This window comes from Cyprinodon tularosa, unplaced genomic scaffold (assembly GCF_016077235.1).
Source record: "Cyprinodon tularosa strain WSP-4 unplaced genomic scaffold, ASM1607723v1 ctg1388, whole genome shotgun sequence".
Classification (NCBI taxonomy): Eukaryota; Metazoa; Chordata; class Actinopteri; order Cyprinodontiformes; family Cyprinodontidae; genus Cyprinodon; species Cyprinodon tularosa.
The window spans coordinates 21,114-37,119 of NW_024038208.1; the positions used below are offsets into that span (position 1 = coordinate 21,114).

A 16,006-nucleotide genomic window follows, 5' to 3' on the forward strand; every position below is an offset into this window, starting at 1 on the left:
ACAGGGTACCATCTGGTGGTGGAGGGAGAAGAACACACAAACAACCTACACAAACTGGATTCCTAACAGTATATATCTGTAGCTGCAGCTTAATATTTAGTGTGTAGGCATGAACAGCTGGAACCAAACTCCCATGGTATGTATGCATGGGCATGCTTGTGTGTATAGGACTCAAAAAGCGTCTTCGGAAGGACAATATGCTAAATAGCAGGTGTTGGTGGCCCCTGACTCACCTGTAAGCATGCTAGCAAACACAGGCACCTGTCACTGGAAGCTAGCATAAGAAGGGGAGGGGGAAAATAAAAACAGAGCTGTTTTAGTTGGTGAGGGTAAATGAAAAGCACCACCAGCATGTTTTAGTTCAGTTTATTCAACAGCACAAAGCAAGTAATCAGGATTACTGAGGGTACAGACAGTTGATCCAATGGCATTGGACATTTGATGGTGTCATCTGCAGAAATTTAATTGTGAAATCTGTGAGTCCTAAAAAAGAAAAGCTTAACCAGAACTGAATCAATGCATGAGCTAGTGTGAATTCTGCAGGTCAGACATGGTGAGAACATTACAGCGCTTTGATAAGACATAGCTTTCAGTTTGGTATGTGTGGTTTTTGAAGGAAATTACATATTTGGAGGAATATGTTTATGGCTTAGGATTGGAGACCTGCTCTAACTTTGGATGCAAGATTATTTGAGGTTGTTTTAATTCATCGACTGCTTCTTTAGATGCCTGCACACAGAAAACACCGGGCCTGAATGTTTAGAAAGGGATGTGATATTGTAGACACAAGTAAGAAAAGTTTAATAGGAGCCAGATATTACTTTCCTGGAAGAGAGGCTGTTTTTTTTCCTAAAGTAGGGTGTAAGACTGCCAGGTCCTCTTTGGGGAAATAAAGTTCACTGAAAAAGAGCCCTAAGAACCATTCAGGGAGCTAGGAAAGATGAGTTAAATCTATAGACTCTCCTATCATTATAAGGCTGGTTAACACACAGAGGGCTTGTGGTGTTAAGAAACTGGCCACATTAAATTATTTTAAAGGAACTCTTGTCTTTTGCCAAACTCTCATGATGCTGCAGCATTAATTGGCAACTCAAAAAGGTCTTTCCCAGCTGCCTTTGAGTTGTACATCAGAAGAATTGTAAGGAGGAGTTGCACCTCCAAATTACATCTTAATAACAGTTCATACCTTATCACAACACTTGAAGGGCTGTGTTGTACGGCCTGTTGAACTCCAAGTGGAATGTCTGTCTTCTGTATGTCTGGCGAGAGTGATTTCAGTTTTCTGTTGTAGTTACATTAAAGTTTTTAAAAGGAGTTAAAGATGCATGCATACACGTTTCAATTGGCTGCTTGGGTCATTTGAGTTAAAAGAATGTGCACATGAAACTTGGTTGCCATGGCGTATTTGGAAAGTAATGTTCGTTTCTGAATCTGGAAAGTGTGGAGTGCTTGTACAATTGATAACAGCTGCTTTTAGGCTACGGTGTGGTTCTGATGATTGACACTATTTGAAATTGTGTGGGTGGCAATAAGAAGTCTAGGTGTGCACTCAAAACAGATCTGTAATCAGATTTGCTATGTACAGATTGATGTAACATCTGCCTCCACAAACTATTAATAAATCGGAGATTTGAAACCTCCTTTGCAGAGTTTTCTCCCCAGGAAGGTTAAAATGGGTCTAAATAAAAAGGAGGTAAAAAAAAAGGGTCTAAAAAAGGCGATACGGCAAAGAAGAGAAAAGAAAAACATTTATGCTGAAAATGTCCTTTAAAGAGGTGCTGTGAATAAAATCACAGCTCTATCAAGCAGCTGTATCCTCATGCTGGAGGGACATTAAGTTACTCTCCCTACAGTTCCTCTGCCAGACATAAGGTGTCGCTGTTGGCAAAGAGAAAACTTAGAGGGAGTAAAAGCAGGAGTTTTATCTCTTTGGTTAACACAATGCGAGCAAGAGCCAATCATTTCCAAACACGACACTCCCTCCTATCTTGAACTGTCCAGGCTGCCGTAGAACCATATTTTCTGCATCCTTAGATCTCAGCAGAAGTTTACTGAATCATCCTTAGATGCTAATCTTTGTGTCATGCTCATTTCCTCTTGCATTTGATGAGCACTTCTATCCAGTGAGCTTCGGTTTCAGCCATTCTCTCTAGATTTACTACTCTGATCTTACACATAGAAAATGGCTGAGAGTATTTCAGAGGCAATTTATTTATTTTTTTTTTACAAATTCATTAGAATAAGAGGAAGACCGAAAAGACCAGAGTGTATTTGGAAGATTTTTTCATGTGATGGCAGAAGAGCAGTTTGGATGGTTTTGGGCATTCGTACATATTCAGAAAAGTTAATGGGCATTTTTTTCCTACATCTGAGGAATCTGTGGTTCTCCATCTCTTTAAATATTTCACTGTATTGCTTTTTGTTTTGATATGATTCTGAGAAGGTTCAGTACGTTTCTACAGCAAACATGGACATGAACATAAATCTGTTCTAGGACCCTAAAAAACCTGTATTCATCTTCTAAGCATGTTTCCCTCATTTCAAACCACTATGTCTAATACATTCAGCATATTATCTATACAGGGTTTCACTTGACTAAGCTGTTGAGTGCAGGAGGGGCTCATTAATTAGGGCAACATTATGGCACAAATGCACCTGAAGACATGTTTTGATTTTTAGTCATTATCTGTTCTTTCCAATTCAAAATCTTGGGTAAAAATGTTTTTGCCTTTTGTTTCCACCACTCCCTAACAAAGTTCTGTCAGAACAATGATCTTTTACACTGTTCTTTTCTTTTCTCTGGCGTCTGCTCTTTAAGATGCTGAGATGATCAAAAGGAAGATCTGGGGAAATGTGCAGAAGGGAAGTAAAGAGCAACAGCTGAAACCTTCATTTAAGTTTGACATTTGAATATGACAAATTATTTGAAGAAACATGAAAATAACAAATAACCAAGCCGCTTTCAGAGAGCAGATCTTATCCTCTTAAAGTAACGTCTACTTTTCCTTGTGGAAAACCTTTCCATTTGGCTGCTTTCTCCAGCGCAGGTTTCTTATTTTCATGTCTTCATTCAGCCCCTGCTCCTTCAGCTTCTCCTTCAACTGAAAAACAATAAACCCAAATTATTCTCCTGACCTGGTATAAGGTTCACTAACTGTTCATTAATTGATTAACTGCAGTACTTTGACATCAGAACGTCACTTTTTTAATATAATTATATCTCATTTTCATCTCCCCTTCCATATGTGGCACTTAATCAGACACATAACTGATAGTTTTTAAGCTCATCTAGTTTGAACAGTCTTCTGTATTTCCAATTATCATCCAGGTTCTGAATATTCTCATCCATACAGACCCTGTCCTACTCAGCAGTCACTGCTCCACTGAAACACATTGGAAATTCTTCTCTCTATGTGTTCATAATAATGTCGTCTCACAACAGCTAACAGTAACTCAAAGATGCGGACATCTGTTATTACTTCCATCAACACACTGTCTGCAGTCTAATGGTGGGTAAGACTGTTGGCTCATTTCAGTATTCTGAATGGTCATACATAAAAAATCAGAACCAAGCATAAAAAAATGCAATGTGAAGGTGCCTTAAATTAGTGAGGCCAGTTTCTCTTATGTTTAATGGAACCTTTCAACAAACTCCATTCAGCTTTGGTATCTCCACACTAGGTCATTGCACATTAAAGCCCTGGGCATGCCTTCAGATAAACCTCTCCAAAATGCTTAATTTCCTATTTCTTATCTAACTTAAATTTCTAGTCAGACTTGTGTGAATAGTATTGTTTAATCCTAAGTAAACATATTTAGCCAAAGATCTAAACGCCCATGGAACAAATAATCCAGACAAGGGGAAAAACATTTCTCTGTGTGTTCCAACTTAAATAACTATAAACTATTGTATTGTCAACTAGGAACATAAATTAATACTAATAGAAACAGTTTTAATTGGAACACACAGATACAAACAACTCTTCATGTGTATTTTTCACATTGTATGCTGATGTGATACATGAGGCCCCCAATATGTCACAACCATGACTCCATGCTCCTTTTCAGCTCTCAGGTTTTTTTTCTGAGCACATGTTAATTCTGGACCTGTTTCTCATGTAAACGTTTGTCACCCTGAGGGTGGAACCAACCTGAAACAATTGGTGTTTGAAATAAACATGTTCATATGAGTATATATTACAAGGGAACATTTGGCAGAATTCTGCTTTATACTATTGACAGCTGAAATGTGTTTGATGGAAGACATTGGATTAACCTTACAGAGAGACCAGACCCTTCCACAACCTCCAAAGGGTTTAAGAACTGCATCTACTTAAATTAGAGTTTGCATCTTACAGGCAACTAGCGACTCCTTGGAGGGAATTATGACAGATCTAACCTTGTTCAGTAACTCCTCCTCTATGGCGGGGTCATTCAGATCCACAGAGGATGGTTTCACCAGCTTCAATTTCACCACTCGCCTCAAAACTGGTACATCTGCAAAAACCAGCAGCTGTCATTAGCAATTATTCAGCTGAAGAGAAGATAAAATCCAACATCTGCAATTTACAATAAAACTGCACCCATTTAGGAAGTGGAGCCACCACATCTACAAAATGGACCTGAAGGCATGACCAGGGCTTACCCCAGTAGCAGATAAATACCAGCCGTTCACCACAGTCCCTGTCCTGCCACACTCCAGAGTCTGCAAAGTCAATGGATGCACAGCAGTCCTCCGCTCCGTTGGGTTCTCCCTTCCTCCAGTTGGTGAAGTGTGCTCTGGTTCCATCTGACCATTTCCAAGCATCTCGGTGAAGACCAATCCATAGTGATCCTGATATATTCAGGCCCTGAATCTGCTGGTTCTCTTCCAAGTTTCTCACAATGGCCAGGTCATTGTGATGTTCTTTGCAATACGTGTCAGCCTGGACCCAGTTCATTACAGTGTCGATGTAGGAAAATGTCACATCTGTCCCTAAATGTAGATTAAAGGGATGCTTCAGGAAATTTTGAAAACCATTTTTGTCATTTAATTCAATATAATAAAAATGTATTAATCCAAATGGAAATTCAGTTTCAGTAAAGCCCGCCTAAGAAGACACAACCACAAAAGGGTAAAACACGGACATTATGGCAAATGGCCTGTACTTATAGAGCGCTTTGAAAAAGACAAAGTGTACATGACATTTCTAGTTCTTAAAGTGCAGCAGTGATCAAATATAAACATTGTGGGAGAAAAAAAAACATAGTGCAAAAAAAAACAACAACGCATTGATATGTGTGATATATGTGGGGTGACAGTGGCGTTGGATGTGGGAGTTTGCCCTGAAATCGAAGGATTGACGGTTCAAGCCCCGACTCCGACTTTCATTGTCGTTGTGTCCTTGGGCAAGACACTTCACCTGCATTATCTACTGATGGCGGTCAGAGGGCCCGGTGGCGCCAGTGTACGGCAGCCCCGCTTCTGTCAGTGAGCCCCAGGGCAGCTGTGGCTACAATGTAGCTTGCCACCATCAGTGTGTGCGTGAATGGGTGAATGAATGTAGTGTAAAGCGCTTTGGTCAAGTCTCCTGACTTGAATAAAGGCGCTATATAAGTACAGGACATCTACCATTCACCATTTATGGTCTGTTTGATGCAGAGTCTGTGACATGATTTGGAGTTTTTCAACATTCAGCTATCTGATGGCAATGGCGAAGAAGCTGCTGCAGAACCTCCTGGACCTGCATTGAATGCTGTGAAGCCCCTTCCCAGAGGGCAGCAGAGAGAACAGTCCATGATGGGGGTGAAGGGAAATCAGTTTGTCTGACCTGTCCTCGGACACTTGCCGGATCCCTGCCTGTCTTTGAACTGAACCTGGAACTGTTCCCTGGCTCCGTCCTGGTCTAGTGGGTTAGAGCAGTGCGCTTGTGTTCAGAGAAGGTTGGAAGTACCCAGTCCGAATCACCACAGCCTCCACTCTGGGTTCCTGAATAAAACCCTTAACCCCTGATTGCTCTCCCTGATCATGGCAGCCAACTGCTCCACAAGGGGATGAGTCAAAATGCAGAAAACTGTTTTTTTTCCCATTGTGGGACAATAAAAGGGATTTACATTTCCCTGCAGTACCTCTTTAGACCTCTGACCTCCTGGCACTGACTCCCGAGCACCGGCTTCAACACCGGCTTTGGCTTCGACCGTAGGATTATCCTGTCTTCATTTTTCTACTTGGTTCTGACCTGCCTGACCTCCAAGACTTCAGTACCTTAGACTCTCTGGGCGGCGCCCGCCACATCTTGTTGGCAGCCGACCACCTGGAGCTAAGCTGATCCTCTGGACCTAGACCCAACTTTAAGACCAGGTTGGTGACTCATATATTTACCATCATCCAGGTCAAGGTGTTAGACATTTTTAATCAAAAATAATTGTTTTCTGCAGTTTTTGGTTTTAATCCGTTCAGAAGTTATATATCCAACCAATCTTTTGGTTAAACCAACCAGTCTATTTTGGCAGTGTTTTACCCAATCTATATTGATAAAACAGCAAACCAAAGCAACTTGATCACATTGGTCAAAATACTAGTTAGGTAGCAAAGCAATTTTCAAAAGCTTAACCCAGCTCTTGAAGCTTCAACCATTCAAACAAGTCTTACAGCAGACCCCACTTGCCATTGTAACTGGTCTGCAGAAAGCAATAGTACTAAATACTAATATTAAATCTAAAACCAGTGGCCTCCTCAGATTCTGGTCATTATAGTGTTTAATCTAACCAAAATTGTTTTAACCAAATAGATTGGTTGTTAAAATAACCAATCTTTTCTGCCCCCCAGATTCCATATACTCCGACAGCGCCCCGCTCCACTCCTCCCCGCTGACGCTCGTACGGAAGCGCTTGTCTTTCATGTAAATCAATGAGAGCTGTTCCACATCCACCGCTGCTCCTCCGCACGTCTCCGTCCACGTACATTTTCTCCGTCTGTCCCCAACAAAATACGGAGCCCAGCTATTTTTTGCCAGGTCAAAATCCGCAATTGCAATCGCACCAACAAGGAAAAAGAACAGCGAACAATTCTGGTTCGTCAAATTAAAATATAGTAGCAACAGATCGGTAACTAGAAATTATAGCATAATTCTTATATATTCCAAAAAAACTAACATCATTTTTTAATGATCGGATGCAAAGTATTGGTTATTCACCAACCAGGAAGCAGATTTCTCATCTCCATCAAAATATTTATTTTATACCGAGGGACTTAAAGTTTAATCAAATCCAGTCAAAAGAAACTTTTTATTGCAGGAATGGATGAAGAGATGCTGAGTTTGGGAGTAGAGAACAAAGTTCATAAAAAAAAAGCAGTTTTAAATGATCCTAGTTATCCCTGTTACAAAAATCTAAAAAAAAATTTATATATATATATAGGGTTAGGAATGAGTGACTCTAATTTAATGCTATTAGAAGTTATTAGTGTACATGAAATATGAAGGAGCTGTAATCACAGTTCCATGACTCTTGTACGTATGCAAACACGCGCACACACAGACATATATGTATATATATATATATATATATATATATATATATATATATATATATATATATATATATATATATATATATATATATATATATATATATATATATATATATTAGTGCTGTCAATCGATTAAATTTTTTTAATCGCGATTAATCGCATCAATGCCTGAGTTAACTCACGATTAATCGCATTTTAATCGCAAATTTTTTTTTACTCTCGATGACATACAAAAAATACATACAGGCTAGGTTTGTGCCAATGTTCTTTTTTTTAAATGAAAACAGGTCACAGACACTGATTTATGCCATAGAAACATATGGCAAGAAGATGGGGAGGCATGTAGCAAAAAATAACAAAAAGGCCCTGAAAACAGGCTGATGTAAAAAGACAGTCTTTACAGTTAATACAGTCTTTTGAACAAAGACAAGCATTTTACCCTACTGCTATAAAATTTAGTACAGTTAACATTAGATGTTAATTAACCAAGATAATAATGAACAATTTTCAATCAATACATCAAAATCAATAGACCGACATCACTAGATGGAGGTAGTCTATGCTCTAGAAAGTTACTTTTCAGCCTCTTAACAAAAATGAGAACACACACCCACCCACCCACACACAGACACACCCACCCACACACACACAGACACACACACGATACCGACCTGTGGCATACACAGACAGCAAGAGTGCCGTAGCAGATTCCATTTCACCTCAGTAATCTGTTTTCTCAGCGTATTTCAGGTTGCTACTAGTTACCAGACACTCAACTTGTTTGTTGGTGGTGGGGCTTAAAGAAAAGGCACTAGCGCTACCCAGTGTATGAGCGTCTTTTTCCCTTGAGGAGCTCCGCTCTGGAAGCCTATGTGAAATGCATAGACTGGGGGAAAATAGCCCCGCCTTCCCATGGGCTGCAGCGGGATGTACTTGGAAAATTGTACCATAAAACCACATAGCGTTAATTCAATTCAATTCAATTCAGTTTATTTATATAGCGCCAAATTCACAACACATGTCATCTCAAGGCACTTTACAGTTCAACCAGATCATACAGTCAAATTGATACAAAGTTTTCTATCTAAGGAAAACCAGTGGATTGCATTGACTCATTGACTCAAATACAATCCCCCACACTAAGCATGCTTGTAGCGACAGTGGAGAGGAAAAACTCCCTTTTAACAGGAAGAAACCTCCAGCAGAACCAGGCTCAGTGTGAGCGGCCATCTGCCGAGGCCGACTGGGGTTCAAGGAGACAGAAGCAGAGATACAAAAAGCAGCTGTAAAAGGCGGCCCCGTCCAGGAAACACACAGCCAGGCAGAAGAGCTCCAAGGCAGCTCCCATGCCAGAGGACGAAGAGAGCACATCCACTCAGTCACGGTCAGAGAAACAGGACCACACTGGAAAACAGGCCGATCTCCAACATCTATTAACAAGGGTGTTGATAGAAGCAGCACAGCTGATGTTTTTTTCCAGGATGACGTCACAGCCAAACAGGAACAGACGAGGCAAAGCTACTCTGAGGAAAAGCAGAGAGAGCAGAAGGTTAGAGATTGAACTAACAGATTCTGCAGAATAGGAGAACAGAGAGAGAATGAAGCAGAATGATGAAATGGGGGTCCCTATGTCCTCCAAAAGTCTAAGCCTATAGCAGCATAACTATAGAGATAGCTCAGGATAACCTGAGCCACCCTAACTATAAGCTTTATCAAAAATGAAAGTTTTAAGCCTAGCCTTAAAAGTAGACAGGGTGTCTGCCTCACGGACTAAAACTGGTAGTTGGTTCCACAGGAGAGGAGCCTGATAACTAAAAGATCTGCCTCCCATTCTACTTTTAGAAATTCTAGGAACCACTAGTAAACCTGCAGATTGAGAGCGAAGTGCTCTGTTAGGAACATAAGGAACAATCAGATCTCTGATATAAGATGGAGCTTGGCCATTTAAGGCTTTATATGTGAGAAGGAGGATTTTAAATTCTATTCTTGATTTAACAGGAAGCCAATGAAGAGAAGCCAGGATAGGAGAGATATGATCTCTCTTTTTCATTTTCATTAGAACTCTGGCTGCAGCATTTTGGATCAGCTGAAGGCTTTTAACTACAGTTTGTGGACTTCCTGATAGTAAAGAATTACAATAGTCCAGCCTTGAAGTAACAAATGCATGTACTAGTTTCTCAGCATCACCCCTGGACAGGATATTTCTAATTTTTGCAATGTTCCTCAGATGAAAGAAGGAAATTCTAGAAACCTATTTGATATGGGATTTAAATGACAGGTCCTGATCAAAATTAACACCAAGATTTTTTACTTTATTATCTGAAATCAGTTTAATCCCATCCAAATGAAGTGACTGGCTAATCAATTTCTTTTTCAGAGACTCTGGTCCAAAGACTATAACTTCTGTTTTGTCTGCATTCAGAAGCAGAAAGTTAAGAGTCATCCAGGTTTTTATGTCTTCAAGACATGCCTGTAATCTATGTAATGGGTTAGCTTCATCTGGATTTATAGACAGATATAGCTGGGTATCATCAGCATAACAGTGGAAATTAATCCCATGCTGTCTAATAATTCTACCAATTGGGAGCATGTATAAAGTAAAGAGAATTGGTCCTAGCACTGATCCCTGTGGTACTCCACAGGTAACCTTTGAGCGTGTTGAAGATCTATCATTAACATGAACAAACTGAATTCGATCAGATAGATAAGATTTAAACCAGTCTAGTGCTGTTCCTTTAATTCCAACAAAATATTGAAGTCTTTCTAAAAGAATATTATGGTCAACTGTATCAAATGCAGCACTAAGATCCAACAGGACGAGCACAGATACAAGTCCATTATCTGAGGCCATGAGAATATCATTAGTGACTTTCACCAGAGCTGTTTCAGTGCTATGATGAGCTCTAAAGCCAGACTGAAACTCTTCAAAAAGTTCATTATGGTGGAAGTGATCGCAGACTTGTTTGGCAACTACTTTCTCAAGAATTTTGGATAAGAAAGGAAGATTGGATATAGGTCTATAATTGACCAAGTCATCTGGGTCAAGAGAAGGTTTCTTAAGCAGAGGTTTAATTACAGCAATCTTAAAAGCTTTAGGTACATATCCCTGTAACAGAGATAGATTAATCACATCTAAAATGGAGGAGGAGATCAAAGGGAATACCTCCTTAAATAACCTGGTTGGAACTGGATCTAAAATACAAGTTGAAGGCTTAGATGAAGACAATAATTTTGCTAATTCAGAGAGTTCAACTGGATCAAAGCAGTCTAAACCCGGTTCAGATTCCATGACTACCTCAGGTACAATCGCGGATAGAGGAGTGCTTATGATCTTATTTTTAATAAGATCAATCTTATTTATAAAGAATCCCATAAAATCATTGCTGCTAAGAGCAGGTGGAATGGACGGTTCAACAGAGCTATGGCTCTGGGTGAGTTTGGCAACTGTATTAAAAAGAAATCTAGTTAATCTCACGTTAAAAAAAATTATCGCCGTTAAAATGGCCTTGCGTTAACGTGATAATAACGCGTTAATTTTGACAGCACTAATATATATATATATATATATATATATATATATATATATATATATATATTCTCTAGCTTTTTCTACGGCTTTATAATCAGTTTCATGCAAATTAATCGCGGTATAATATATCTGACAGAATTGTTTTTATAAGCATTTTTTATTAAAGAATTATAAATGCCACGATAAACATATTTAATTAATTTTAGTGCCAATTAAGGCCTTAATTAAAAAAAAAATTGGTTCATTTCCGCATGTTTTGCTCCTTTGAAGTTAATCATCTCGCGCATGCCCTCTACAATCTCCAAGTAACTCAGACCGGAGCGGACGGGAGCCACAGTGGAGGCTGTAGGCTTTGCTTTGCGCAGGCGGTCTGGAGTGCAGCGGGGCGGAGTGGAGCGGAGCGCTGACGGAGTATGTAGGATTTCCGGGTTAGAAAATATCCAAACTGTATTCAAAAAACTGCAGCACTCCTCTAAGCTGTCATGATCTGCTGTGATAGCTGGTCTTAATTACTCATGCCTTTCACCTACTTCACTCTTTCCGGCTCCTAATTATCATTCATCTCATCCACCTGCCAGTTTCCCTTATATTAGGCTCAGTTCCAGCTAACATAGCCAGATCATTATTTGTTTTCTGTTAGTCTGTTTAGTTTCTGGCACGGTTCGTGTCCTGGATCCTGGCGGCCAGTGGAAAGAGGGTTTTGTGTCTATCTCATCTCCTGCTCATCCACTTTTCCTCCCCTGCTGAGTCTTTAGGGATTTTGGCTCTTTACGTGGGGAGGATCAGTTTTTATTCCAGTAAGCCTGGCTCCAAGATGGAGACCAGTTTGAAGGTCCTGTTCAAGTTCTGGTTACACGTCCTGTCGCGGCTACCCTCTTCCACTGAGACTTTTGAGAAATATAACTCTGTCCACCTTGAATATTGTGTCCTGTTGTTCTGAGCCTGACAAAAAAAAATTCTGTTTGAAGAAATTATCTAATTTATTTTGGTCTAAAATCTGAGGATGGAAACAATCTTGAGTCAATTTTGTTAGCTTTCGAAATAATCATTTCATCTATATGCTAATGAAGATTCTCAGTCATCCCGGTCATAGTCATTCCGTAAAAGTTCAAAAAATATCCACTGGACTTGGTTTCCAAGTTTTGAAGACGTTTTGCCACCTCTCCAGGAAGCTTTCTCAAATCTCATTTCATCCAGTAAATATTTATTAAACAAATTTTTTTTTTCAGGTTTCGGAAAAAACAAATCTGCTGCAAGAACAGCAAGAGTGATTTCTAGAAGTAAAAAGGTGGCTACCTCTTCTGTTACTAGTATTATTGACCTGCCAAAAATGAATCCAAGAGTTATACAGTTCAACTGAAACAAAAAACCTAACCTAATCCTTTAGAAAAGAGAAGTTACCTTTTGCAGAAAACTCAAATTAAATTAAGTTGATAAATACGCTTAAAGAGAAGAAACTGTCATGTTGAGGTCAGTTGAGAGAAAGAGACCACCAGAAGAATTACAAACCCTTCATTTTCACCTAAATTCTCACCGTTGAAATCAGAGCAAACTGGATTTAAGGTCAAAGAACATGGCACATCGTCCCAGAGTCCGTCATCATTTATCGTTGCACAGCTTTCTCTTCCATCACTGTTGTTTGGAGCTCCACTTGCCCAGTTCCTGTACATCTCCTCACCCGGTTGGTAGACACTAGTGTTTGAAAATGACCACCTCCAGGTGTTCAGATTCTCATACAATCCAATCCAGGTAGGCTGAAATCAAGGGTTTACATGTCATTTACTATTTTGTTCATTTAATTAGCATTAAATGAAACCAACTTACATCTGATCAAATCTTTTTGCACTTTCTAACAGTGCATTGAAATTTTTATGTGGTTTGTAGATGTGTCTGGATGAGGATGTTTGTTATCAAGCTAATAAAAGCTCACTAAGAAAAGTTGAGTAAAAAGTGTTCCAATGAATACCGGGCATTAGTCTGTGCTAACCTGTGCTGCTACAACTTATTTGATTCAGGACAAATGTTATTTCTTGCTTTCACATTATCTGATTTCCATGTACTCTTGCCCAGGAGGGTTTTTGCTGTCCAAATATAAATTTGGTTCATGATCTTTGGAGGTAACCTTCCTGATACACTCACGTCATGATCTGCACTGTCTTGAATGCCATTAGACCTAAGAGGCTTCTCTGTAACATAACCATATTTGATGCCTTCTTCAAATGGTTTGTTTATAAAGTAGTGGTACCTGTTGCCCCTAACTAGAAAATCATGTAGTTTTGACTGGTAGTCCACCAGTGTGTAAATATTGAGAGTGTTGGGAGCTGGAGAAGTTCCACCTTTCTCCAGCAGAGTCCGCCGTGGATCCTTCTGAGGGAGCCTCCTGCACAGCTGCAGCCCATCAAGATCATCAGAGGATCCACTACATAAGCTGTCTTCAGACCTTGCCTCAACGCCGCAGTGTTGATCCAGTTGGTCAGCACCTAAGCCTAGAACCTCAGTGTAACTTTGTGACTTTGAATCCAGCCTGGATTCTAACCGTTGTCTCTGTTTTCCAGGAAACCAGTGTCTCCTCTGTGAAGCTCATGAAGAGCTAACCTGCCGAGCCGACCCTCTGAGACAAACCTGAAGAATCTTTGAGAACCTCCATGCAGCTCTGGACTAAGAGCTGGAAAACCCAAACCCAAGGTCTGATCATTATAAGACGTGAGACGCTGAAGCAGCAAGCGGACTCTCCTGATGAACTCCTCTCCAGATCCAACAGTGACTCTCCCAAAGTAATCCTCAAGAACCCTCAAGGTACAATCAGTAATCTTCAGGAAATCAAGCTTCAGCTTGCAACGCTAACTGATCTGTCTCTCACGCAGACTCCGGTGAACCAGTGTCCAGGCCCGATCCTGAACCAGTACATTCTGTGTGCTTGTGCAAAAATAAACTTGTCGAACTTTTATCCCTGTGTCCGTCAGTGGTGTTCTGCATACTTGGGTCGCTATTAGTGAACCCATCATGACAGAGAGGGATGTGTACCATGGGTGGAGTTGCTACAACAGTATTGAGAGTTTGGTAAGAAGAAGTTTTCCCTATCATTGTGCAAGGGGAAGCCTTCCCCACCAACAAGACCCTTAAGAAGATAACAGTGTGGCATTATTTTTAGCAGCTGATATAAGCCAGAGCACCTCATGAGCTGTTTTTGTTCTTACATAGTCACACATCTAATTTCAGCCCTTTCGCACGATCGGCTAATTTTGACAACACCAAATGAAAATGCTGTTCCTGACACACACAGGTGGAGTCACAGCATTGTTTCTTTTCTACTTCTCTATAAAGCACACCCACATTGTTGTGGCCTGAGTATCTATTCTCTTGTGTGACATGGCAACATCAGATTTGGTCAATCTGATCATTTATAAGAAAGGGAGAAATTAATAGTCGCTCTGAATGTGAGAGGGGGAAAAGAAACAGGGGTCTAAATGAGGAAAATTGCTGGAAGGAAGTGAGATACAGATGAGAGGAGTGGAGAAAGTTTCTGCAGGAGGCAGCTAATGTGAAAAATGAACCTTTATGGGGGGTACATAAATCATTAGTGCTAATCTATTAGAGTTAAAACACCCATCTCTTTAGAAGTAATCCTCACCTATTTTGCATGCAAGCAAATAACGTAGGAACTGTAAGCCCAAACTGCATGTGTGATACATTATTTGAAAGCTAACACTTCTAGTTTCTGAAAATATTAATGGAAATAGTGTGACTAAAACAGCAGTAATAAAGACATGCTTGAGAATAGGCATGTCTCTTTGCATTGCATTTGTTCTATATCATGCCAACCACTAATGCAGAAATTTTCAGACCTCTAGCTACAACAGTTCCAGAGCTGTGGGGCTTTGAGCTTTTGGTGTCACCAGTGTCTCCATACCCTATGCAGATATTGCACCAAAAACCAAACATTTGCAGCTAGAAGAGTAATTTACCACATTAGTAATGTATAGAGTGTATTTCTTTGAAGTTAAGTACAGTGCTTTTCCTTAAAAAATAAGGACATTTCAATGTGACCCCAAACTTTTAAACGCTAGTGTATATATATATATATATATATATATATATATATATATATATATATATATATATATATATATATATACAGAAGCTATATATGTATATATATATATATATGTATATATATATATATATATATATATATATATATATATATACACAGAAGCTATATATGTATATATGTATATGACTATATATATATTTTTTCCCATTATCCCAAGAAATTACAGTGAACTGTTGTTTACATAACTGCGATTCTAATTTACCATTTTAGTCGCATTTGCTTTCGTTTCAAGGATCTTGAGAATCTCCATGTTCTTAATGGTTACCAGGTCTGTGTATGTTTCCCTGCAGTAACGCTGGGCTTCTTGCCAGGTCTTTTGCTCATAAACAAAGTAGTATTCACGGGTTGAAAGTGAGTTGATGGCACACAACACTGCAGAGAAACAAACAAGAAGAAAAAGTAAAATAATGTAAGTTCTATCCTATGTAGGTCAAGTATTGAAAAAGTAAACATGAAAATAAAAGATCTCGAGAGACACTTCTTTCAGTAGGGGGTTCAACAAAAATAAAGCCTGTGTTTCAGGAATGTGAAATTATATTTTTAGACTTACCTGATGCAGCAGTGATGAGCAGAAGGAGTTTCTCCATGTTGGCAGACTGGTTCTGTTTCTGACATGGGAGAAGACAACTGCTTAAACAAATATATATTATCTACTGGACATCTGATTATTCAAATGGTTTGCTTTGGATCTGATTGTGCATATCCTGATGGATTGGCAAGTCAAAACAATTCAAACCAGTTTTATTTACATAAACAAGGTCACAAATACTAAGAGTTGTGCTTAAAGACACAGGTTACACCCTGTTTTATTTCTCTGGATGTTTGACACTTTCTGAATTCTAATTTCTTCAAC

The 16,006-nt window shown here is 39.4% G+C and overlaps 1 protein-coding gene across 1 annotated transcript; it reads right to left on the minus strand.

Moving 5' to 3' along the window:
• Positions 1 to 350: 350 nt before the first annotated feature.
• On the minus strand, positions 351 to 15,767 carry LOC119778766 (macrophage mannose receptor 1-like). The gene is made up of 6 exons (XM_038278140.1): positions 15,704 to 15,767; positions 15,356 to 15,525; positions 12,574 to 12,793; positions 4,646 to 4,975; positions 4,400 to 4,497; positions 351 to 3,101 (listed from the first exon to the last, which is right to left on the minus strand). The coding sequence occupies exons 1-6, from the start codon at positions 15,738 to 15,740 to the stop codon at positions 2,997 to 2,999; spliced, it is 960 nt and encodes a 319-aa protein (XP_038134068.1). The 5' UTR covers positions 15,741 to 15,767; the 3' UTR covers positions 351 to 2,996.
• Positions 15,768 to 16,006: the final 239 nt, after the last annotated feature.